Genomic DNA, 26,350 nt, shown 5'->3' on the forward strand with positions numbered 1-26,350 from the left:
GCATGACTACATTCCATATACATGAACTGTATGAAATAAGAGGCAGATAAGACCAGATGTATCAGCTAAATACCACTTGAGGCAAGTGACAAAATATTACTTATTTTTTAGCAATTTGGGTAAACTGACCCTTTAAACTATATTTTACTTTGGTTGATCATTTTCAGTTTTTGAGCGTGCACCACTCCACAGAAGTTCATCGTCTGTCAGCCTGTAACACTAGCAGCTCCAGACTCAACTTTCATTGCCAGCATTCAGGATTCTTCCCAGCTGTTAGATCAGTAATGGTAAATGGACCAAGTGATCCCCATCTACACGGGGACATTGACAAACATTACCCGCTTCTGTCTGTTGTGCCTGTTAATGTTTCACTTTGCTTGTTATAACGAAAGTAAGTCTCACTGCAGGTTCCTGAAGCTGCCTGTCTGACTTTGTGAACTCCTAGTGCAGTACAAGCACAAAAAGTAAATGTATTCATCTCAAGAGAAGTAATATTAGCAGCCAGTGGTCACACGTGGCGAAAAGAAAACACCTATTGCCAGTGGCGAGCCGTGAGCTTTATACCTAGGCCCTCTGACCCCCACCCCTTCCCTCGAAAAAAAGAAAAAAAAGAGTTATTACGTCACAGCGTATACTTCAGCGGAATATCAAAACAACGGCCCAGGGTGCAAAACGCATCAATGACAGCGACCCTCTACCACACAAAACAACACCTGTGAACCCAATTTGTGTTCTTTGACATTGAAAATGATATTGCATTGTGTTTGTTACTTTCGTTGCAGTTGTATGTCTTAAGTGTAATTTGGCATGCTTTTATTTTGAAGGCGAGTTCACGCTGTTGACAGGAAGTTGTTGCTATGGAAACAAGAAAAGTTTCACAGCGGGCGGAACTTGTCATAAAGTCCGCGATAATAAAACCCACCCATTTAGAGGGAAGATATGATTGGTCAATTGTACTGTCATTTGACATTACTCTCTCGTTCAGTTACTATAGCGGGCCCTCTGTGAATCGCAGAGAGGGCCAGACGAGCTTCTTTCATGTAACCCTTCACATTCAAACAGAGACTGAACAGGCAGATTCGAAGGATTTATTTCTTTGGAAATGTTATTTTATTAAATCAAGTTTTTTTTCGGTAAAACTAATGAAAAATATAACAAAGATAATATTAAAAATATATATATTTTAAAAAAATATATTTTTTTTTAATGTTTTTAAATATTATTTTTTGGAATATCTTAGGCCCTCACAGAGGGCCTAGAGGGCCCTGACGGCTCGCCACTGCCTATTGCATAGTAGAAGAATATAAGCCAGGTCTAAATCTGTGAAAATAATGCTGTCTTTGAACATCTCGGGCAACGCCATCTGAAAAAGGGCTGGATGGCCTACCTGCCTGTCAGCCTTCCATCTGTGCACAAACTTATCTCGTGCCCTCATTGGTCATGTGCGTTCGTGTGTGTTGGAGGAGGGGCTCTATAAGGAAGTGGCAGATTTTCTCCGGTTGTGTATTTTCAAATTCTAGCGATCTCGAGCCGGTTTCTCAAACTTACCTACCCTACCTTTAATACCATTTTTTTTAATGTAAATTAATTCCATGCCTTTTAAGACTTTTGAATGATTCCCAGAAAAACAGAGTTAAGCTTATGTTCCTTTAATTCACTGACTGATTTTCAGCATCTTACAGAAATGACAGCCGTAAATACCTACAATTGAGTAAGACATTAGCAAACACACAATGTGACTCAGCAACATTGAAGGCCAAAGAGCATCCACAATAAATATTGTATTCAGCAATGTATATCTCACACGACAAAAACATCTTTAAAAAAGATTAACCATATCGGCTAGAGTTTGGTGGAATTTCTGCCGTTTTGTTCGACCACGTTGGAGTCACTGCCCATTTTCTTCGTGCTCATATTCCTAGAAAGTAAAGGAAGACACCATTAAGACATCAAAGCTTGATATATGTCTTGTTTCAATTAAACTGTAAGATATATTAGGACATTGTAATTTTCTATTACATTGTCGTGTTTTTACGGATAAAGAAAAACAAGAAGGGGATTGCGATCTTGTCTAATTAAGTTCTAGTGTGGATGGAAGCCACTGGTTGGCCTTGAACTGACTCCCAATAAAAGCCAATATTGCCAAATGAACTCTGTAAATCATGCAACCATCTTACCTGTTGCCCTCGGTCTCATCAGCTGAGTCAGGCAGCTCTGTTCTCCGGGTCTCAGGGAGCAGGAAGACAAGAGCTCCACTGGTCACTGCAAGGCTGCTGAAGACTAAGATGGGTATGGCCCAGTGGTAAATGGCCAACATGTTGAGCAAGGGGGACATCAAGCCTGCTCCTCTATAGGCAATAGAGCCAAAGCCAACGGCAGTTTGCCTGAAAAAGTTCAGTTAACTTTCAAATGTATAATTTCTATAATAACATATTTTTCTGTATATATTTAATTTGCGTACCTGACAGAAGTGGGAAATAACTCCTGAATGTAGATCAAACATACTGAACCTGCCCAGTTCAAAAAGAACTTCCCGGCGGTAACAAGGGCTGTGATAACAATAGCGCAGTCTGAAACAAAACAAAAGGGTTAAACCCCACAGATGGTCAGATGCATTTCTCATCATGCAGTGAACTTAAAGGACAAGGGATTCACCTCGAGGGAAAGCCAAGGTTAAGAGGCAAAACAACCCAAATATTAAGGATTTTTTTCTCCCAATTAACTCCAAAAACCAGATACAGAGGAGATGTGCGGGCATCTCAGTGATCCCAAACAGGAACTGAACCAGGAAGATGTTCAGACCAAACTTACCCACATTCAAAACTACGCAGAAGTAGCCAAGGTTTAACGAAAACCTTCAAATCACATGAACACAAACATGTTACAAACCTTTAAGCAATTATTTTATAAAATACATTTCAAATTGTGCTTAACTTACCAGGCGAAAGATAAAATTAACAAATATTTAACCAGGACTGCTGAGGTAAAAATTGCTTTGATTCCCCCACTTTTCACTTCCCGTCCCCCGGTGACCTGAAGGGCAGATGGATTAATATAGTGAAGACAAAACTTTGAGCAGTGATTCTATGAATTAGGCAGCAATTACATTCATTCTGATAAAGGGTTGATATCCCTTCAATAGGCAATATCTCTTTGCCCTGTTACACCCCTTTGTTTACAATCATATTTTAATTATATGGGTAATGTGTACATTTAAATTGACTTTTAACGAGATTTCATTGAACATTAAATATATAAAGGTCACATTTAAAAATAATAATTTGAGTATCTGAAAAGCAATTGGGATTAAACGTTTCTTTTTTTATTAATTCAAAAAATGAATCGCTGCAATGTGCATAAAAAGGAATTTGCTCCTCAATGGAGTGCCATCCACAGGTCAAATGTTTTAGCTTTGTCCAATAATTAGTTTGATGACCAAGTACCTTGGAAACTTATAACACCCTCATTAGCCTCAGCTTTACTTTGTGTTTAGAGGTTGTTAGCAAATGTTAGCAAGCTAACATGCTAAACTAAAATGGTGGAACTTAGAAAATATAACAACTTCAAAATCAATGGATTATAATTGTCATCGTCAACATGAGAGCTTGCTGCTGTTAGCCTTAATTTTAAAGCACCACTGTTCCTAGTAAAGCCCCACAGCAGTGTTAGCTTGGCTGTAGACTGTTAAATCGACAGCCATGCTAGCACTGCTTATAAAGTATATATTCACAAAATCCAATCAAATTGTATCTCATAAACCTCGTCCAGCAGGTTATCTGGGATTTTCCTTTTGTTGATTGCTGCGACTCTACGTATCAATTGATTAGCTCTTCAGTTCTTCCCTGTTCCAGCAACCACCTTGCAGATTCAGGAATCCACCTGAAAAGATTAACCACAATCCAAATGTTGAATTCACTCACAAACGGTTATTCATTTAAAGTGGACCTATCATGCTATATTTGAATAATATATTGTAGGGCCATACCTAAAACATGTCTGTCAAGTGTTTTTTTCAAAATACCAAACAGATCATGCATTTTAGCCATGCCTCATTTCGCTCTATTTGCTCTTTTCCAGCCCTGTTTTTGCAAGGGCTGATTCTGTGAGAAGTCTTCTTCGCTGCTTTTGTGGCAGACTACAGCGCCACTTACAGGCCTGGCATATGTACTACAGCGTCTCCAGCGCTTTCGAGCGGCAATGGCCGTGGCCGTGGCCCAACCCCCCATTCCCCTGATAGGTGGAGAGTTGCCCATAAAGGCGGAGCTCCCTGTTTCTGACGTCAGAACAATTTCAAATCTGTATCAGTCTGTATCAGCTCCGTTGCAGCCCCGTTTTTAGAGATTTGGGTATGGAGGAAAAGAGAGAGGGTTGTGTTTTCTGACACTTGGTGAGTTCCCTGACACACCGGGGACACATATTCATGTATAAAAGACGTACAAAAGTGCATTTTGCATGATAGGTCCCCTTTAACGGAGACAAACTCAAAATGTGATCTACCAACAAGGTGGATTACACAGTCTTCTTGAACACACTGGTTTTGCAATACACATGGTTTATTTGGTAGGTTTGAACAGAAAGTGGGTTAAAAGGACTTTAGTAGCCTATCTAATCAGTGTAATAACTACAATAGATGGCGGTGGGCACACCCCCATTTTGGTGAAGCAGGCAGGATTTGAAGCACAAGGGATTAGCAATGTAGTGCTGTGCTTGGGGGTCAGCAGCAACACCTAATTTAGTACCTTACATTATTTAAGTTAAATAAAGGCCCATGAATATATAATGTTTTACATTTAGCATCAAACAACTATACAATGTCTCTGACAGTGAACTAAAGCCATTATCTATGCCAGGGATGGGCAAATGGCGGCCCCCCCACCTCCTCTTATTGCGGCCCTCAGATTAATTTATAAACAACGTAATTAATAAAAAATAAAAAATTATTTTGCATTTTTTTTACTTGTAAAACCCTGTAGTAGTACTGTAGTACTTTTTACTTGTCGTCCACTAGACTCCTAATTACGTCGCGAGCTGCGTACATGATTTCGTTCGGCAGCCAAATACCGCGAAATAATCTGTGACGCGTTTGTGTGTATTGTGTTTGTTTCCACTCACAAGAAACGCCGGCTGTTGTTATGCCTGCTGTGACGTTAAGTTACCGCTTGTAATTATGCCTTTACAAGCTTAAAGGTTGTGTTTATCATCTGAATTTGGCAAAACAACTTTCTAAAAACCAAGACTTTGTTTATTTGAAATCAGATGAAAACAAACTGTAACGGACCCTGCCGTGTTATCTATGATTACTATACGCTTTTCAGGAGGGGGAGCGGCGCTGAGGAACAGCAGAGTGCGGGTTGAGAGCATTTGAGACTGAGGTGTCTGTGTTGACATTCCCCTTATTGTGCGTCAGCAGAGACTACAAGTGTCTTTGGTTCAAGTTAGACAACTAATGTCTGGGTTAGTGTTCATGACTTCATGTTTATGTCATCTTAATGGTTAATCTCAATGCACACACATTTTCCGTGCTTTCCAAAAGTTTAAAATTGTTTTATTCCACTGTTAAATAACCTGTTCAATACAAACATGCCACTTGTACAAATTAAATAATATTTCTGTGAACTGATATTTGTTTAGTGAGCTTATTAGAGGATGTTCCCTGAAAGATTGTAAAATGTCAATGAAGATGTCAGACTTAGTATATTTGTTAATAATTACAATACATGGAATTTGTGTGTGTGTGTGTTCCAAGTGAATCTGCGGCCCACTGGTGGCCAGTAGGCTACATAAATTATGTGGCCCACACCACCATCCAAGTTGCCCATCCCTGATCTATGCTTTTGTTAAATCCACCAGACTCTTTGGAAAAAACTGTAATTTTATTTGTGACACAAAAAAACAAATGCTTGTGTTCTGCGAGTTAAAGCCGCTATTTTTTAAATGGAGTCTGGTAGCTTTGAAGACAAAGTGAATACTAAATATAGATAAAAGCCCTTTGGTCTCACGACATGGCAAAGCTAAAGGTTAAAATATTCTCGATATGGCATACACTTAATATAATATAACTTCTCGGAAAAGAGGGTGTGCCAAGTGCTACCCACTGACTATTGATAATTACCTCATACAAACACAATTCAAAACCTCCAAACTTCTCTTAATTGTCTACATACAGCAATGAGCAAAACATTTAAATAACAAAGTGTAACACATACCATATGTACAACGTTACAAAGGCCTGCGCTCCTCCTATGACGTACTGTGCTTTTCTCCAGTCACGGATGCCATAGACCAGACCAGCCATGACACACTGTCCAAAAGCTGCAAACAACTGGCTCATACAGGAAGCAAAGGACCTTTTGGTGACCCCAATCCACTCTGTAGCTACAAACATAATTTAAACACCAAAATCACTGCAGATCTAGGAATGAAAAGGAACCAGAAAATTCCCTTGTTGTGATTTTGACCATTAATCAAATGTTGGTTGGTTAAAAACAAGTCATACCTAATACGGTGGAGTTAATTCTATATCCCCCGAGGGCAGCTCCAACTATGAACTGCGTCACTATGTAGACGTAGACATTTGGAGACACACCAGCAACTATGACGAATATTTGCAAGAGCACGACTGGTAGCTGGGTGGTTCTCCTGCGGCCGTACCTAAAGTTTAGAGTCAGTGGTTTGAAGGTTTAGGCTTTCATACATTTTGCACATTTCTAATATACCTTTTTCAAGTAACTCACGATTCAGCTGTTGGTCCAAAGATGAATGAACCAGCAAGTAAACCAGACATGAAGATCGCCTGCACAACCTCAGCCATGTACGACTTGTCACAGACGAGATCAAACTGCAAAGCAGCAGAATCAGTAGAGCAGTGGCACCATCAAAGAAACCACACAACATTCTCTACTTACATCAGTGACTACGGTGGCTTCATACAGCGTTCTGGAGTACACCCATCCATTCTGGCACCCTGTGGTCTCATTGAGTCCGTTCTCCCTGATGGAACCAATAGACCAGTTCACAGGGATAAACATCTGACACTTGCTGAAGGTCCCGTCATCCTCTCGGGGCAGAGTCAGGTTCAGCTGCTCATCTGTGGTCAGGTTAGAGTCTGCCCGAAGGATCCAGTCTGTGTTACAGTGTCTATCTGGATCTGAATCCATAAAAAGAAAACTACAAAGGAAAAGGGGCATGAAGACATTTGGGAGGGTTAACCCAAGAAGGATGATTTTCTGGAACAAACCAAAGTCGCCAATAGTTCGCAAAATCGCTCCAAAATTAACCATTTTCAAACGGCTGATTAAGTGCGACACCAACTCGGAGACACTTTCTTCCAAAAGCTCAAGTCGAAATGTTTAACCTTTGTAACTGAATGTGTGGTGAGCACACAGGACCAAATGGTTGACCTGTTAAAAGCAAAGAACACGCAGAACGAGGCATCACATTGTAATTAACCATTGTCCTCACCAATTGAATTCCATCATGTGACTTTATTCAGCTACTAAAAATCATTTGCATTTGTTGACATTTTCCAATAATCTATACATGCCAAGGAATCTCCTTTGTATCTTATCACAAATATTCCACTTCAAATTATGCATTTGTCGATGTACACATTGTATAATCAATGATATTTAAAAAATATATGTAATGATCTGTAAAAAAGAAAAGATTTGCTCGCCAATTAAGTGATTCAATTGATACTAATAATTTGGTGTCTCCATTAAGAGGCAGAATAATGTTGTAAAGTAAACAATAAAAATGGAAAGAAATTAAGAATATCTAAGTGACTTTCAGTTCAAAGCATTTGATGATCAATCATTTTATCACCAAAATCTCACACATACACACACAGGGGGGAAGAGAGTGTAGCCTGTGCCGCCCGTCTTATGAAAATTATATTTTATGCATTAGCATCGGACAGGTTTCGGTGAGAAAACTGCATATCAGGACGTCAAAGCACAAAGTGTGTGATTACAAGCTGCATGTAATCCCGAAAATATGCATGTTAACATATCAATAAGGTGCCAATTAAACAAATAATGTGTGCATAAGTGATGCTTTGATAAAGGCCAACAGTGGAAAAACACTACAAAACAAATTCAACTGTGTACTGAAAATGAGCAGTCTCAATCTGCCTTAATCTATATTTACAAGTCAAATGTTCCATTTATCTGACAGGTACACTTAAACAGTCAATGCATCTACATGGTTACAAACAAACCTCATGATGTTTGTGTGACAGTGCATGGAGTTGCCATCATACGTACATTTACAACATCTTTACATACACCATTTACATCAGTACCTGAACTCGGAGCCATGTCGCAGGCCTTGCACGAGGTACTAAACAACCATACAGCTACACAGGGAGTGACGACAGTGATTTGTTGGTGAAAGTTTAAATAGCAAAGAGACTACAGTACTGGCACAACAACTTGCCTAGTGAGAAGGAACACAAACTGAATAATAACTGGCATCTGGAGAAGTTTAAAGGCTTATTTCACCCAATATAGGAAACATTTACCTCTAGGGGTTTCTCTTAAGATTCCTGCTGCCCATAAATACAATGCAGGTATATGGAATTTAATTTGTGATAAGTGTAGCGTCATGCTAGCTGCACTGCGAGGCTCTACTAGCTAATAGCGTGCTAACGTTTTCCAATGGCAATGCTAACATGCTAATGTTTAGCGGGTGTAATGTTCGCCATGTTCACAATCTTAGTTTAGCGTGTTAGCATGCCAACATTAGCTACTTAGCGCTAAAAACAAAGCACAGCTGAGGCTAATGTGTATGGTATTAGTTTATTGGGTCATAAACCAATTCAAAATGTTTTTATTTTTTGATATTTTGGTGGCGCATTACAAAGAATCACCAGTGACAAACGATTTAGGGATCTTAAACATATTTAGCTCATTACAACGCATTATTTAAGCCGCTAGCATGACTACATTCCATATACATGAACTGTATGAAATAAGAGGCAGATAAGACCAGATGTATCAGCTAAATACCACTTGAGACAAGTGACAAAATATTACTTCTTTTTTTTAGCAATTTGGGTAAACTGACCCTTTAAACTATATTTTACTTTGGTTGATCATTTTCAGTTTTTGAGCGTGCACCACTCCACAGAAGTTCATCGTCTGTCAGCCTGTAACACTAGCAGCTCCAGACTCAACTTTCATTGCCAGCATTCAGGATTCTTCCCAGCTGTTAGATCAGTAATGGTAAACGGACCAAGTGATCCCCATCTACACGGGGACATTGACAAACATTACCCGCTTCTGTCTGTTGTGCCTGTTAATGTTTCACTTTGCTTGTTATAACGAAAGTAAGTCTCACTGCAGGTTCCTGAAGCTGCCTGTCTTACTTTGTGAACTCCTAGTGCAGTACAAGCACAAAAAGTAAATGTATTCATCTCAAGAGAAGTAATATTAGCAGCCAGTGGTCACACGTGGCGAAAAGAAAACACCTATTGCATAGTAGAAGAATATAAGCCAGGTCTAAATCTGTGAAAATAATGCTTTCTTTGAACATCTCGGGCAACGCCATCTGAAAAAGGGTTGTTACTGCAGTTATAATTGACCGTTGTGTGTCTTTGAATGGTTTCAGCCGTGCAGTCAGAGCCTAAACACTTTGGTTATGTTTTGACAAAACCACCACACCACACGCCTGGGGCTGCTTTGTACAGAAATCTGGTAACTTTCTTATATTCTACATAAAAATCCATCTGAATTTACAGAATTACAAAACTAAAACTATGCTACAGTGTGTCTCTAAGTTAGTTTTATCAGTGTTACGGGAGATTTTCTTAAGATTTCTTGGGTAGGCGTAAATATAATACACCTAATAATCACAGATACTCAATTTTATTTTCACCAAACACACTGGTAAAATCTATAGTTTGACTAACTAAGGCTGAATATACACGTTTCAATTTCAGTGTATCATAAAGTGCCATATAAAGTAAGCACGACACTCTTGTGAGTGTTGTGGCACATTTGATTTAAAAAAAGAAAAAAAGAAAAGGCAATCACTTCCAGTACTGGCAGGAGATGGTTTGGATTGTGCTTAGGTATGAAGCAAAAGAAAGAAGAAGAAATTAGGAGTTGATATAGTTGATTGCATCTCTTCTCCCATTCACTGTATAAGCGCACTGTAAACGTTTCAAGTGTGATTCCTGTAATGAACTGAGCCCCTTCTCAATGTGGTCCTCATGCATCCTGCAGTAGTGTTGCACTCCTGCCAGCTTCCCGACTCCTCATCATCATCATCGTCTTCCTCGCCCTCTCTTTGGCAGTAGTGGTTTCTTGGAATTTACTACAATGCAGCTGTGCAATACCATTAGTTTCTGTCCTCTGTTGATGGCTGATCTTGACTTAACTGATGCTGAGCTGCGCAAATCCAATGAGTTTAATATCATCGGGAATTTCAGACTCCTCCACGCCAGATGCCTGGAAAACAGGGAACATGATCACAAACTGGAACTTTTGTATAATCTTTGAAAACTTTAATTGACATTAAATCTTGTAAAAAACAATGACGTGTATCTATACAGTGGCGAGAAAAAGTAAGTGAACAGTTTGGAACAGTGGTCGCGTTAACCGAATATTTTCCGTCTATGACGGATTTTTTTAACAATGACGGAAAATCTGAAAGCAGTCCGTCATTTTGACAGATTATTACAAACTCAGAACAGTGCCAAAGTTTCCCCGCAGCGAGGCTCTGGTGTTATGCCGTGTTATGTATGCCCGCCAAAAAGGAAATGATATCGTTTCCAAACCTACATTTGGCGTACAAATCATTGAAATGTCCAGGAGTTTTTGCTTTACGCTGCGCGCGCTCCCGCGAGGTGCAGTGGGCATGCATAACACAGCATAACACCGGCGCTAACAGTTCACGAGCATAACCGCCCCCTGTTAACAGTTCACGAGCTTGTTCCCCCGCCCCCCCCCCGTCAGAGTTGTGTACACAGGGTATATGCAGGAATCCTGAAGTCAAATGTAATACCTTTTAAGACCTTTTTTAAGACCCTTTCCATACATTTTAAGACCTCATCGCCACTTCGAGTTTTAACCGGTTACATTGGCGACACACTTTACCTCATATTTACTATATACAGTGTGGATTGTCCTTCCTCCTTATCTTCCAACCATTTGGACGCAAACTTGCATTTCCCCATAACGATGTTGTTTAACAACCGGCGTAAACGGACCTTCGCGCTATCAAGCAGTGAGCGTGCGATGTCCTGTTCAGATGACGTCAAATCCAACGGGATAAATAAACTACACAGAATCACACTACACACCTACGCAATGATTACATTCAGGCAGACTGTAGAATACAACCCCTTTGGACAATTGATATACTCATTGAAAACAAGCTACAAAATGTTATATGGAAAATGCCATTTAATACTTTTTGATAGCCTTAATTTTCGCTAAATTGATTGATCAACTTTTAATACTTTTTAAGACCCCGCGGACACCCTGGTACAGACCGATGGGTAATAATGTATTTTGACGGAAATTTTACGATCCTGTCCGTCAAAATGACGGACAGCGAAAAGGTCTAGCACCACCACTGGTTTGGAATCACCATTGCAATTACCATGGAATTGCATTTCAGGGATGCAAACTCATCAGGTATGAAAAAGGTGACAAGGATCCGAGCCCCCCGACCCCACGGAATATCGGCTTTAAAATGAGGAATAACAGAGGATTTTAGCAGTCAGAACAACTAAAGCAGCAGTTAATAATAACAGAAACGCCAAAGAGTCACATCTAATAGAAATATATTTAAGCATTTATTTTAATTGTGTAGCAGTCAGTTTATAATTTTGGCAGGACTGTTGAGCATTTTGAAAATGTATTTTCATGCCTCTGTGCAAGGCTGTCTTTCTATCTTTATAGCCAGTGGTGTAAAGTAACTAAGTTCATAAACTCAAGTACTATACTTGGGTACAATTTTTAGATACTTGTACTTTATTTAAGTATTTCAATGTTTTGCTACTTTGTTCTTCTTCTCCTCTACAGTTCAGAGGTAAATGGTGTACTTTTACTCTACTACATGTATTGAATACCTTTAGTTACTTCACAGATGTGGATGAATGATGTGAAATATAATCAAGTGTTAAATCAGACTTTAGTTCCACCTGGAGTAAATTCACAAGCTACCCTGCAGTATACAAAGTCATTCAAACTAGCTGCACCTTTACCAGCTTTGAGAACACTTTCATGATCAATCATTATAAAACATATCATATATATTATTCTGAAATGGACCAATCTGCACAATGACTACTTTTGCTGTTGCTACTTTAACTATATTTTGATGATAATACTTTTCTACTTTTACATGAGGAACATTTTGAATGCAGGACTTTTACTGTAACAGAGTATTCCTACACTCTGGTACTTCTACTTTTACTCAAGTACAAGATCTGAGTACTTCTACTTTTACTCAAGAACAAGATCTGAGTACTTCTACTTGTACTCAAGTACAAGACCTGAGTACTTCTACTTGTACTCAAGAACAAGATCTGAGTACTTCTACTTTTCCTCAAGTACAAGATACTTATACCACCTCCGTTTATAGGCTATGAAAGAAACTATTTGAAAACGAAGGCTAAAGCTAACGTTAGCAGATAGTGACAATGTATGCTAGTTAGCTAGCTCAACGATTCATTAAATAATATTGCGACAGAAACACTTTTCAGTGCACATCACGCTCTGTTGCTCCGAACACCCCGTTCTAACCAGCGGTCCAGTCTGTGCCACAGTTCTACCGCACAGTTAATATTAACGAACGCACCGTAGGTAATGTAGCTGCTGAAGCTAGACCCTCATCCCGGAGCAGCAGAGCCTTATTATACATCCATGAGCAGAGCTGACAGGCAGGAAGACTTGTGCTCGCGCTTCATTATAATATATAAAAAAAGAACACCATGCGTGTCATGATGGCACATAACAGCTCGCGGCCGCAGATTACTCCGGGTCCCAGACCCCCCCCATACCCCAAAAATATTTTTATTGCAGATCTACATGAATCACACAAACGACCTATTTTGGAATCAAAACGGCGAATTTCGCCGAAAGGTGACAAGTTTGCATCCCTGGCATTTATCTATAAATGAGTGTTAAACTAAGGTCTGAACTTCATCTGAGATAAAATAATGAACTAACACAATGCATTTTAACTAAAAACTGAACTTATTCTATTTTTGGTTTTCCATATAAAATAGATAATTTAAACATTAAACACAGTCCGGGTTAAAGAAAAACTTTAACAAGCGTTAGGAGTTAGCAAACCTAAGTGAAGCAGGATTGAAGGTGTGGTTTAAGCTACTTTGATTTATTAAAATCACTCAAACTTTTCTTTTCACAAGAAGCATCTACTAATATGAACTATGCCTCACAAAAAAATAGATCTCACATTGGTGCTTAATTGATAAGCTCATATTAAAACCGTTTAAAATGTTATTGCCACAGTTAAGGCCACATTATGTGTTATGATAAAGAGACATGTAATTGGAAGAATACATTGGAAATAAAACATTAAAATTCATTGATTTATAATGAACACTTTTTGATATTCATGTTATCCTCTTCCATCTGTGTACTTACCAGTTTAAAAGTCACATTTTTGTTACCAAGCGGATCATCGACAATCTTTTGCAAATTGGCAGCGACTAGACAGGAGATAAAAGAGCAGCAGGTCAGATAACAGGACTTCTTATCATGATCAGTGTGAACAGGAAAGAACCGGTTTTAGAAGCACATGCACATTATAAAATGATAAAGCAGATGTTTTCAGATCAGGATGTGTCAGCATATTTAACATCTCTTTTGAGTAATCTATCACAAAGAACATCATGATCTTTGCATTTGCTGCTATGAAGTCAGAAAACTAAACCAAGAAGACAAAAAAGTAAAACTTTTCTCAGGAAAAAGTTTCAATTTATCTGATTTGACACTGATGATATCCCATCATGCAGTGCTATAGAGTGGTGCAGTGACGAGTCCTAAAACCCGGAAGTGAGTTTGCATTTTACCACTACGGGTTCCCTCGCCTCAGAGTCAATGGGATTTCTCCATAGGGTTTTGGAAAATATCTGGAAATAAGGTCTGTGGTTGACACACATTGAAGAGACAGATCACCTTTTGTTCTACGACATTAAATAAATCAGCAGTGACCCCACTGGTGATTTATGAAGAGTTTACGTGTCTGAAAAACGATGGTTGTTAACAAGTGGCTGAATAGGACTACAGAAGTTGTCGAGGACGTTGTACGTCATTACGCCGCACACGTAAACACTCCCGCTAAGTTTGTTTGCCCTGTTCTGCTTGAAAGCAAGTACCTGCCTCCTGCAAACTGTTCAAACAAACGCTTCAACTTGTACAATTTTGGATCTATATTTTTTAATATGGATCTTAAGTTGGCGTGACGTTGAAGTTGTGCGACCCTGCTGTAGTTCCTTTATAGCATAACGTTAGCATTTTGCTTCTGGCGATTAGATTTATGATTCGAAAATTATAAAAGTAGGGTAGACATGTGGATATTATCCGGCTGAACAAAACGTGCATTTATCTAACAGGTTCGTTTTACACAGACCTTATTTCGAGCTATTTTCCAAAATCCTATGGAGAAATCCCATTGCTTTTTTGTCGAGGGAACCCATGCGCAGCTTATTTCCGGGTAAATATGTCATCCCTCCACCACTCTATACCTAGTACCACTCTATACCTAGTACTCACCAATGACTAAGTCCCTCCCATCAACCAGACCCGCGGAGACCAACTCCTGAGAAACTCCGTCGGCTGAATCTGCGGGAGAGGGAAACCAGAGGGTTAGACCTGAGACTGTGAGCTTCTTAATGAAAGCTAGGAAGAGGTTCTGTTAGAAAAGAACAGTGGCGGTCAACGTGTCCGGGAAGATTTCAATGTCCTGGACAATTGGGAGAATTACGGTCAAATAGTCCCGTCAAGAGACTGCATAACTCTAAAGAAAAAAGAAATAATACAAGCCTACGCCGTAAGATTTAGGCTTACATTTTCTTAGATAGAATAGAAAAGCATCAACACTATTTGAAATCAGACTAAAATACATGTCGGCCTGTCTGGCGGATTACATTATAATTAAGGCATGCGGCTGCTGACTGAAAATCAAGCACTTTTCTGTCCTCACAGTGATGGCATCTTGTTGCGCACTTTTGGAATTAATGAGAAGCGCTGCTGCTGACTCGACTTAACTTCAAATTGTGCTTAGGGGGAATTATTTTCACCAGACCTTTTGACTGGAGAGATAGCAATTTGTCGGACTTCCACAGTTTTTCCTAATTAAAGCCTGGTAAATACTGGCTATCAGAAACACAGGAAGATATAGGATCCACCGTACCTCTGCCGGACATGAACTCAAACCGGATGTCGTTGAGTTCCTTCTTGGGATTCCTCAGTCTCAGGACGAGGCTGATGGGAACACTGGCATTGCCTGCAGCAGGATCCTGTAACAGAAAAGCATTTACTCAACAGCACAACAACGTAAACATTCCTATCACTGACAATGTGAATGATGTGCTTTCAAATGACCCCTGTAGTCAGTATTTACATTGTTTACCAGGGCAAAGGGTTTCTTTCTTTTTGGTCTACTTCTAACTTCTGTGGTTTAGGGTTTGGACTATGGTTGTGATGAACATTTATCCTACACTGTTTCAATCTGAATGAGCTGTCATGCATAAATAAATAAATTAATTAATTAATGCATTGACCCAAAAAAAATCTCACTTCTCTAAGTAACACTTGGAAAGAATTGTCTTACATAGGAATAACAATGGTTTGGCTTATTAAAAGTTAATCTGGCTGCAAAGTGTCAGCTATACAAAATGTAATAGTGTCCGTATGACAATAAGAAGCCTTTGAATCTTTATGCGTTTCATGGAACCGGATAGAACCTGGGAGTGTGTTGTTACCTGAGCAGGGGGTGCATGTGAGGGGCTCGCCGTCTGAGTGGGAGCCGGCGCTGGAGCCTCCTCCCCCGGCTGGGGTGCCACACCGGGGGGCAGCAGATGCTGTGAGGAGCCATCTGCTGGCGGGAAAAGCTAAGACACACGATTGCAAAATAAATCAGCGGGGTATTTTTGTTGTTTAACATGAATGAAAAGGATACACACACACACACACACACAGGACAGTCATGCAGATCGTTTCAGCAAGGCATTACAATAAATCAAGATTTTTGAAGTCATGTCCACTACAAAAGGACTCACCTCCATATTCTCGGAGCCGTCCTTCACTCTGGGGGACTGCAGAATGGACATGACAGATTGTCAGGATTAACAACATGCAATACTCCTTTTATCCCCCCAATGTACAGACTGATGTAGGATTGAAGGAATTTGACACAACGGGACTTCAAACACAGGGTCGAACTGAAATCACCGTTTAGAGAACAGACAGTTACATCCCGCACCAAGACATCAATTGAGTGTGAAGAAATGTTGGAGTTTAATACAAACAAGAGATCTGATCAGGTGTCTGATCTACTTATTCTCATTAGTGGTCGACTCATAAGGGTTTATCCAATTGCTGATGGCAATATATGTGAGGAGGACAGAAACATAATGCATATAGATTTTTCTGGGGTTTTTTGGATCGTATAAAATGCAGCAATTAAATAATATTAACAAATGAGACCAAATTGGCTTTATTTCTAAACGAAAAATGAATAAATAAAATATAACATTTATGGAACACCGTGAATTCTGCACTGTCTATGCACTTTCTTATATTAAAATAATTCTAATTTAAGATTAAAACAATTAAAAAACTAAATAAATATCCACAGGTTATAAAAAACTAAATTAATTCCAAAAACTACAATATTCTTTTAAGAACTTAAATGAAAGTAAATGAAATGACTAAACGTTTAAGTCCACTTAGCAGATAGAAAATACACATTCAATGAGTGGAGAAGCCTTCCCTTGGGTTGCCTTAGTGAAATACTTTTATAAACAATAAATCTCTGATTATTGGTCTACGCCTGTTTCAATTCTCCAGATCATGATCGATTCTTGGATTATTTGCTCAGGGAACCTAAACTTGTTCTATGATGATGCAGGAGGGAGAATAATTGTTCAGACTAGAAGTCCTACAGCACCATCTGTTGGCCGTAAATAGGCATGGACAAACACATAATAGAGGCCTAACAAGTTAAATGAGGTGACTGTATGGAGACACAGGCATGCAGAGTCTCACCCGCAGAGCCGCCACAGCAGCTTTGCCCTCCTCGCTCTCCTCGTCCAGCTCATCGTCGCTCCACTCCCAGCTGCCGTCCTCCGTCTTGTGGAGACGGCCGCTGGAGCCGGGCACACGACGCACCTAAACAGAGAAAACAATTCATAAAAAAGCCTCTAGGAAGTGAGCTGGGCGGTGAAGCACATTTTTACAAAGGTTTACTTAAAGGTAGGGTAGGTAAGAATGGAGAAACCAGCTCGAGTGCGCAAGAATTTGAAAGTACACAACCGGAGAAAATCTGCCACTTCCTTCAGACTTCCTACAGAGCCCCTCCTCCAACACACACGAACGCGCACATGACCAATGAGGGCACGAGATAAGTTTGTGCACAGATGGAAGGCTGACAGGCAGGTAGGCCATCCAGTTATTTTAGCCGGGCCGGCTAAAATGATTGGTCGTGCTTTTTACAGCGCTACGGCTTCCACAGATGACATTTTTTTATGTATTTATTGTCAAAGCACTTAAGATATTCATTGCTATCGGGATGTTAAGAGCATTCCATGGAATATAACAAAAAGTGTTTCTGAAGTGAATTACCTACCCCACCTTTAACAGTACAAACAATTGAACAGCCCTCATTTTTATCATTAGGTCCTTAAAGTTGTAATGCGCTAAAAGTCAAATCCAGAGTTACTTTCCCTAATTTCCCATTCATTTGACTAAGGCGACACGGTGCGTGATGGAGCAGATTGAAGGCAGGGCTTTAGGAAATAGAATGCGCATGTTTTCCTTTATCCAGGTTTTTTTGTACTCGAGTCAGGCCATATTTGGCTTCATGCGACACTGAAAAGCATTTATAGGAATGAACAAGGCCCCGCCTCTAACGCTGTAATCAGTCCTATATAATAAGTCCACATAATAACATAACAATTAAACAATGGTTTAGAGACAAGCGTGCATTCATATTAGTAAAGACAAACCTTTTTGGATCGCTCCGTTATTGTTGGACCTTTGTGTAGAAGACGCTCCTGCAAGTACTCGTTGTTCTGTAACAGAAAGAAAAACATTTCTTACTGTCAAGAAACTCTGTGAAACACAAAATATAGATTTCAGTTTATTTTAATAACAGTGAAGTATGGCTCACTTTGGCTTTAGTGAAGAATTTATGCTTCAGCAGCTCGGCTGCAGTTGGCCTAAATAGGAGAGAGAAGACACAAGGCTCTTCATTATATTCATTAAACAACTGGGGAATCTAACGGAAAGAAAAACAAGCACCGCTTTAATCTGGTGAGGGGAGAGAAAAAAAAGGCATGAGGACTAACTGACCTTTTTTCTGGATCTTTCTGTAAACACAGAGAGAGCATCTTCCGGAAGGACTTGCCATACTTCTTCACCATATCCTTGTCTGTGATGCCTGTCTCCAGACAGGGAGGGTCGTTCTGCAGAGTCAGCATCAGCACCTGCAGAAACACAGAGGTGGGTTTCAGTCAAATTATGTTGATTCATAAATGAGTAAACTTTTATCAAAAACAAAAAGAAATGGAGTCCAAAAGTTTATTTGGAAATAAACGCATAATGTGTAGTTTCCTTTAAATAGAAAAAAACCCCAAAAGATTGAGTTTGGTGGCGAAGAGAAGAGACGTTGGGTCATGGAATATGGTAAATGCAGGCAGGGTTTCAACATCAGTTCAAGAAGTTTGAATAAGGAGCCAAATTATCTGCAGTGGTCCCCTCTTTTATAAAACAAATGGACAGGGAGGCTGTGGCTCAGTGGGTAGTGTGCTAGACCTCGAATCAGGAGATAGCAAGTTTGAGTCCCACTGCAGTCAGCATGTCGTTGTGTCCCTGGGCAAGACACTTCACCCCAAATTGCTCCTGTGGGGATTGTCCACAGTACTGAATGTATGTAAGTCGCTTTGGATAAAAGTGACTAACAAATGACAGGTAATGTAATGTAATGACAGGAATCAAATCGACAGGAATCGGCTACTAGCTAAACGGCTAACATTGGCTTACTTTTTTTTTTTACTTTCTCTGATAATTAAAAGGGGACCTATCATGCAAAATGCACTTTTGTACGTCTTTTATACATGAATATGTGTCCCCGGTGTTCCAGGGAACTCACCAAGTGTCAGAAAACACAACCCTCTCTATTTTCCTCCATACCCAAATCTCTAAAAAAGGGGCTGCAACGGATCTGATAAAAACTGATCCAGATTTGAACACTGTCCTGACGTCAGGACGGTGGCGCTACGGCTATTGGGCCAACTCCACCAATCAGGAGGAGACAGCCACGGCCATTGCCGTTCGAAAGCGCTGGAGAAGCTCTAGTACATATGCCAGGCCTGTAGGTGGTGCTGTTCTCACTGAATCTGCCCTTGCAAAAACAGGGGTAAAAAATGTCAAATTGAGCAAAATGAGGCATGGCTAAAATGCATGATCTATTTGGTATTTTGAGAAAAAAAAAGTATAAATATGCCTTATATAGGTATGGCCCTACACTATATTATTCAAATATAGCATGATAGGTCCACTTTAAGATAAAGATATCTTAAATCCTTAATCTGGATAAACTATAAACTTAAGAATGACAATGATTTAAAATTGTATCGAAGCAAAACCACTTCCTGCAGATAAACACTGACAATTTGGTCGCAACTAAAGGCGACCAAATGAAACTGTAAATTTTCCTTTTCTCTGGGTATTAAAATTGTTGGAAAATGTGGGATAATGTAAATGCATAACTCAATAACATTTAGAAGATAAGTTTAGTAATTTTTAGACATTTAAACGCAGACATTTTACATATCATATCTTAAGGACATTAGCTTTTCCACCCAGTCACTGCAACAGTCTACAGAACTCTTTCCTTGCGTTGAAAATGATGTCTAAAATCATCTTTACTGTGAAACAAAGCTAAACATTTGAGTTGATCAAGCAGACCGCTGTAGCCAGCAACACTAAATGTGAAAGTAGACACCTGACATTCAGTAAGATACCAGTGCGCACACACAAAGTTACCTTCATTGGTGGGTATTTGTGATATGGTGCAGCCCCAGTGGCCAGTTCGATGGCTGTTATCCCGAAACTCCAGATGTCGGCTTTGAAGTCGTAGCCGCGGACCTGCGGATTAAAAACAGAAGCGAGTGAACAAAGCTGCCCAGTCATCCTTTCATCACCGAGGTTATCAGGCATTACTGAGAGAAAACAGATCTAGGAAACAAGCCTCCTTTACCTGCTCCATGACCTCGGGCGCCATCCAGCACGGCGTGCCCACAAACGTCTTCCGGACCTTGTTCCTGGTCATGTCTCCTCCAGCTGATAGAAAGGCACTCACACCGAAGTCTGGAGAAGGATTGGGAATGTATGACAGGGAGAGAAAAACGAGAGGAAATCCACTTAAATATTTAGACTAATCTCCCACAAAAAAGGCCTGTCATTTTACATTTACAGACTGAAACAATGAGGACATTGTCCGTTAAGCTAGATACTGTACCAACATTTTAAACTTACAAACAGAGACTGTCTACAAAGGGACTTCAAGCTGTAACTAAGCAGAAGCACAGAAAGAAATATGGTTAAAAAAAAACCTGCAGAAATAATAATAATAATGTACCAGCAATTTGCACAAAGCCATCGTCACCAAGAAGGATGTTTCCAGCTTTTAGATCCCTGTGAAGGAAGACCAAGAGAATCAAAACACGAGATGCAACAATTATCATCATGATCACATTTACACACATGTGCATTTCTTGTTAAATCATCGTTTTGAGACAATATCAGTTGTGTCATTTCTAAAAAACGACAAATGTATTGACATATTAGACAGAAATGTCCCATCAGTTTCATTTGTATAAGGTCTCATTACTTTAATATGTTATTGTTGTCACTTAGTTTTTTTAAACTGTTACTAATCTTTTAGCCATGGTCGTGTACTTATTTGTCGATGTGGTACTACTAAAGGAATTCTGATTCTATTAAGACCATTAGGAAAAACCCAAGAAACATTTATTTATATGACATTGAAATTCATTGGCATATCTGCTAATAGCAATTGGGAGTTCTTAAAATTGAATACACACACCTTTACATTTGTGTATATAGACACTAATTCATGGTTTAAAATAAATAGATTGGTATTGATACATCTTTATAATAGGCCTTAAAGAGACCCTTTTATGCTTTTTCAGGGTTTGCCCTTTCCTGTTGTGTGTTATGTTTTTTTTTTGCCTGTAAATGGTATGTTAAGGCTAAAATCCTAAAGTTCCCTCCGAAGGGAGTTTCTCTAATATGTTCATGGTTATACTTTATAAACATACAACGGAAGTTTCACGTAAGGCAAAGTTACAAAAATGTGTGTATGCTATGTGTGTTAATTCTGGTTCTTAGTAGGAATGAATCAGCAGACACAGAGGAGTGGTGAGGCTGTGCACCGTGACTCAAATGAACTCTTCACTCATGTGCTCGAACATGTACCTTTGATCTGCCCCATTTTAATCCACCTGATTTCTGTTTGCAAAGTATGCACAAAGACGGGAATGGATTAGCCCGGCCTCAACCTTTCACAAGCCCTCTTTCTCTCCTGCTTAGGTATAAGTGAGTTAGAATCAGCAGCTGCTCTCTCCGTCTAATGAAAAGCTGCGCACTCATACTCTTAATGCAATTAAAACATCAGCAAATCAAGTGATAATTGGACTTATCCAAAGAGACACATCTTGATTTTCAAGCTATGACCAAGACAGTTGAAATGAGCTGTTCATTTGAAACAACTGGACACTGATTTTCCCTTTCTAGCTCCTAGCGAGAGCTTTTCTGGTTCAGCTCCGGTTTCCCTTTCCAGCTCCCGCTCTGTTCACACTGCCCAGAGCTGCCGCTGCTGCGTCATGACGTCACAGTTTACGTCGCTGATTTTCTCCCACAACAACAACGGGCCGGGGACTGCGTCGGGTCGATGATCGTGTTGCTTTTAATCATACGAAGCCAGATTAAATTAAATAACGACTTCTCCAACCTTATACTTTTCTCCAGAGTGCCGTGGTTAATTGTTTATTAATGTGTTTCAGCGGCATTTACCGACCGCTGCAGTGCTGCTCTTCCACGGGAGTGTATTCCCCCGTTAGCTCCAGGTTAGCTCACACGGCTCTAAAGTATTCACTGTCTGACTGTCACACAAGCAGCTGATACATATCCCCAGTTCCCCTTAAGTGAATGTGTGTCAGTCTGAATTGACGCTGTTTGGCATCACAACGCTGTTATGAAAGTTTCTCTGGTATAACATGGGTGATGTTAGCATAGCAACCGAAGCTAAACTGACTACTTGCTAAGCCGTTTTCTACAGGCACATTTTACCGGCGTATTTTTCATTATGATTCTACTTGTGATAGTCGGACATGACAACCTGTATAGCCCATGTATCTCCACAATGATCAATAACAGCGAACGGATGGTCGGATAGCTCCAAAGCTCTTGCCTCTGGACCGACAATTTTTTGGAGCTGGAAGTGAACCGCATTCCGGAGCTATGACGCGCCGCCGCTGCGGTGTGAACAGGAAAAAACGGCGCTTTTCCAGCTCCAGCTCCGAGCAGGAGCTGGAAAAGCGCCGGTGTGAAAGGGGCATTAGAGGCTTTTTTCTCAGCGGGTAGTTCAGTGTTCCTGAGCGGAGCATTTATGCAAAACAAACCTGTTCAATTATACATTTACACTGTATTAAATATTGAAGCAGCGAGGTCTAGTTCAAGCCACACGCTTATATGCGGAGATGAAAGTTTGAGTGAGCAGAGGGAGGAGTGAGTGATGAACACAGAGTGCAGTGATAACACGGCGGTTGTGTTGCAGCCGGCACACACATCATCAGAACTCACCGGTGAATCTGCCCGTTTTTGTGAAGGTACTCCAGCCCCTCCAAGACTTCTTTCAGGATACTGGCGATGCTAGCCTCGTCCAACACTCCGGTCTTGTGCTCGCCGCGAGAGATGATATGCTTGATGATGTCCAACACTGAGCCTGAGGGAGAGGCAGAGGATCCGTCATAAATAATGCTGATGATAGGAGGAGGGGATCTCCAGTTTGGCGAGTAGTTCAAATGGGACACTGACTGGCATTTATCTGGTGGTGGTTCGTAGGGTAAACAAAACTAAATCCAAGTGAATGCAGCTTAAAGAAGGGATAGGTGACTATTTTTATGTAGAGCGTCAAAACCTTATAAAAATGTCTCTCTGATGGAAATGTTTCTGTATCGTTTCAATCCCAATGTTGAAATCAGCAAACTAACTTTATTACGGCAAAATGTAGGCAATTTGGACGACGCTTAAAATTCTAATCGTGGCTCGAGAAGCAACCGTTCTTGAAAGCACTAACCTCCACTGAGCAGCTTCATCACCAGCCACAGCTCATCCTTCACCACAAAGGAGGTATAATAAGACACGATGTTCGGGTGGTGGCACTGGCTCATGGCCTGGATCTCTTTCTGCACGGAGGAGGAAGAAAGGGATACACGGTCACACAGGGAGCTGTTACGGTGCGGTACAAAGCAAATCACTAACCAAATATTTATGTTATACTTCAGCAGCTCCGTCATGCTGGATCTCAGAGTCAATCCTAAAGCAGGAGTAACAGAGACCCAGACGGTGGAGTTACCTGCATTACATCACCACTGAGCCATTAAGACTTGAATGACAAAGGTGAAGTCCAGAGAGAAAGGGAGCAATGTAATGAAATAATAACTCAGATAGCGTATATTGCAATGACAATATTTGACAGTCCTTTGAAAGCAACAATGGAGCTTGAATGATGAGAAAGTAATGTTTCCCTTATGACATGCAGAGTGTAGGATAAAGAGGGAATGTATTAGAGGACATTTAATATAATATCTATAACAATGATTGAATTAGTGAATATTCACCTGAAACTAAGAATTGCTTTTGTTAGATCAGAACTACACACTTGTTTTTTTGATAACCTATTTTCTTTCAAGTTATTTTGTATGAAAGTGCAGGATATATAAATATACATTTTAGGTCATCATGACAGACAAGGACTCATGTCTGTTATAAATTATTGTTTATTTGTAGTAGAAGTGTGTTCTTGAGGCATAGTCAATTTTGTGTTCGACTTAATGGTTGTTGACTATACTTGATTGTTAATTAAATAAGATGAGTTGTTCATTGTTTTTATGTGGCTTTATTGTGTAAGTTTGACCTTATGAGTGCGAACCCCAGGAAGAATAGCCGATGCTTATGCTAGTGCTAATGGGGATCCTAATAAAAAAAAGAAGAAGAAAAAGGTCTCACTACCAGGTGTATTTTGTTGGTTTAAATACATCTTACACACTCAACCTTTAAGTTCATGTAAATTAGTTCCACTGTTGCAAATCTGAAGAATATACACTCAAAAAGTAAACAAAGTAAGCTATTTATATAATGATGTCTCCATTAGATAGAGACATCATTAGATAGAGGCATCAACCAAAAGAGATCCAACTTAAAAAAAAGTAGCCATATCTTTAATACTTAATACTTATCCTATTTATGCCTATAACTGATCAGTGTTGTAAACAATTATTAGGACTTGTGCTTCATGGTATTATTCAAAATAATATATAATTTAATTTTCATTCACAATCTATTTGTATTATTGATTTGACTCAGTTTTAGTACTTGGTGGTTCTTGTGGTATCAAGCTTTTGATCTGTCCTTGACTGATCTGACCCCACACCACTCCCAACAATGTGACGTAAAGAACATCTGGACTGCAGATACTGGCCCACACACTGACACAGGTCCTTACCAGGAGCTCATCCATGCTGGTTTGACACTTCTCCAGGTTGATGCGTTTGATGGCCACCTTCTCCTTTCTCGGCTTGCAGTACGCTGCCTGGACGACTGCAGTGGCTCCACTCCCTGAGAACAACATAACGTGTGAAACCCTCTCACTGTAGGAGCCTTCACAGCCTGACAGCTCAACTAAATGTGTATGAGAAGAATTTGCTGAATTTGAGTAGTTTCTATTATCGGGGACTAAGGAATTGTACAGTATTATACACTACTGTAATATGCAGTCTTAACTCTTTTGATCAAAGCCATTAGTCACGGTACCTGGACTAAAGCATGAATGGCTCACTGTAATCCGTGTCATACCTTCAGCAAAGAGCACAACCCTCCCCAACTACTAACGACTCTTCACGCACTACAGACTAAACGCATTAGCTAGCCGTTTAGCTTCATGCTAACTTGCTAGGCAGCCATCTAACTACAGCTCGCTAACTAGCAGAAACCTAATTAAATAATGTGGCCTTGCTAGATGGAGACTCTTCAGAGCTGTTAACCTCCCTGCCATGTAGCTACGGGCTGGAACTGGCCTTCTGTTAGCTAAAGACATGCAATGCTACTCGGCTAGTTTGGCTAGTGGCAGCCGCTGTAGAGACAGGGGAGGCTAGGGTGCTAGCTTTAGCAAGCTAAGCTACTCACCTATCACCTCATTGAGTTCGTAGTCATCCCTGTCGATGGTCCAGGATTGAGAGGCCTGGTCGTCTGCCATGGTGTCGTTGTTTGAACTGTGTAAACACTGCTTCTACAGAGGAACAGAGACGCTGTCTGGAATAATATATTTGTGGTTACTCCATTCGGCTCCGGTGATGCTGGCTGCTGCTGTTCCGCTGACAACTCCTACCGCTCTTGTCAACACAACCTTACGCACGAATGACGCAGTGTGTTACGTACGAACTCAGTGAGAGGGACGGAGACATCGCCATGTTGAGTGTGGCAAAGTCTGCTAAAAGTTCCTAAAATTCGGAAACACAATACAAAAAAGGTTGACGACAGTAATAAATGGACCGGTTAGTTAAAATAGTTTAGTGTTTAGACAATAAACATGTTATTCTTATGTTCCTCTCTTGTAAGTGTGCAGAGTATATCCAATAGAGGGCGCTAATGCCTATACATTACAACACTTTTTGAAGGGGACAAATTAGCTTTTTCTTAAAAAGTCTATAGGAAATACATGGCGCTGGGAAATACCAAAAGAATAGGTGGGAGGCGTGTTCTGGTCATTTATTCAAGTAAAATAGCAATTACAAGTAAAGGCCTTGCATTCAAAAAGTTAAAGGGGTATGAATCATGCCATT

At 40.1% G+C, this 26,350-nt stretch overlaps 1 protein-coding gene and 1 pseudogene across 1 annotated transcript; both read right to left on the reverse strand.

Annotated features, from left to right (window-relative positions):
* Positions 1 to 1,494: 1,494 nt before the first annotated feature.
* On the reverse strand, positions 1,495 to 7,280 carry LOC117488333 (annotated as a pseudogene).
* A 184-nt stretch (positions 7,281 to 7,464) lies between these two features.
* LOC117488334 (serine/threonine-protein kinase OSR1-like) lies at positions 7,465 to 25,939 on the reverse strand. The gene is made up of 17 exons (XM_034137163.1): positions 25,695 to 25,939; positions 25,015 to 25,127; positions 23,587 to 23,695; positions 23,091 to 23,232; positions 20,845 to 20,900; positions 20,464 to 20,573; positions 20,250 to 20,351; positions 18,555 to 18,688; positions 18,373 to 18,421; positions 18,209 to 18,274; positions 17,250 to 17,372; positions 16,262 to 16,297; positions 15,965 to 16,093; positions 15,394 to 15,499; positions 14,754 to 14,822; positions 13,623 to 13,687; positions 7,465 to 10,451 (listed from the first exon to the last, which is right to left on the reverse strand). Exons 1-17 carry the CDS (start codon positions 25,762 to 25,764, stop codon positions 10,377 to 10,379), a joined length of 1,554 nt encoding a protein of 517 aa, XP_033993054.1. The 5' UTR covers positions 25,765 to 25,939; the 3' UTR covers positions 7,465 to 10,376.
* Between the last annotated feature and the right edge of the window lie 411 nt (positions 25,940 to 26,350).

Source organism: Trematomus bernacchii, unplaced genomic scaffold, assembly GCF_902827165.1.
Source record: "Trematomus bernacchii unplaced genomic scaffold, fTreBer1.1, whole genome shotgun sequence".
Taxonomy (NCBI): domain Eukaryota; kingdom Metazoa; phylum Chordata; class Actinopteri; order Perciformes; family Nototheniidae; genus Trematomus; species Trematomus bernacchii.

Bases quoted from the DNA above. Each gene is read 5' to 3' on its own strand.
- LOC117488334 (XM_034137163.1), bottom strand. From the start codon at position 25,764: ATGGCAGACGACCAGGCCTCTCAATCCTGGACCATCGACAGGGATGAC. The intron at 18,422-18,554 runs GTCAGTTAGTCC...TCTCCTATTTAG, and splicing joins CAGAAAGATCCAGAAAAAAG to GCCAACTGCAGCCGAGCTGC. The intron at 16,094-16,261 runs GTGAGTCCTTTT...CGTGTGTCTTAG, and splicing joins ACGGCTCCGAGAATATGGAG to CTTTTCCCGCCAGCAGATGG.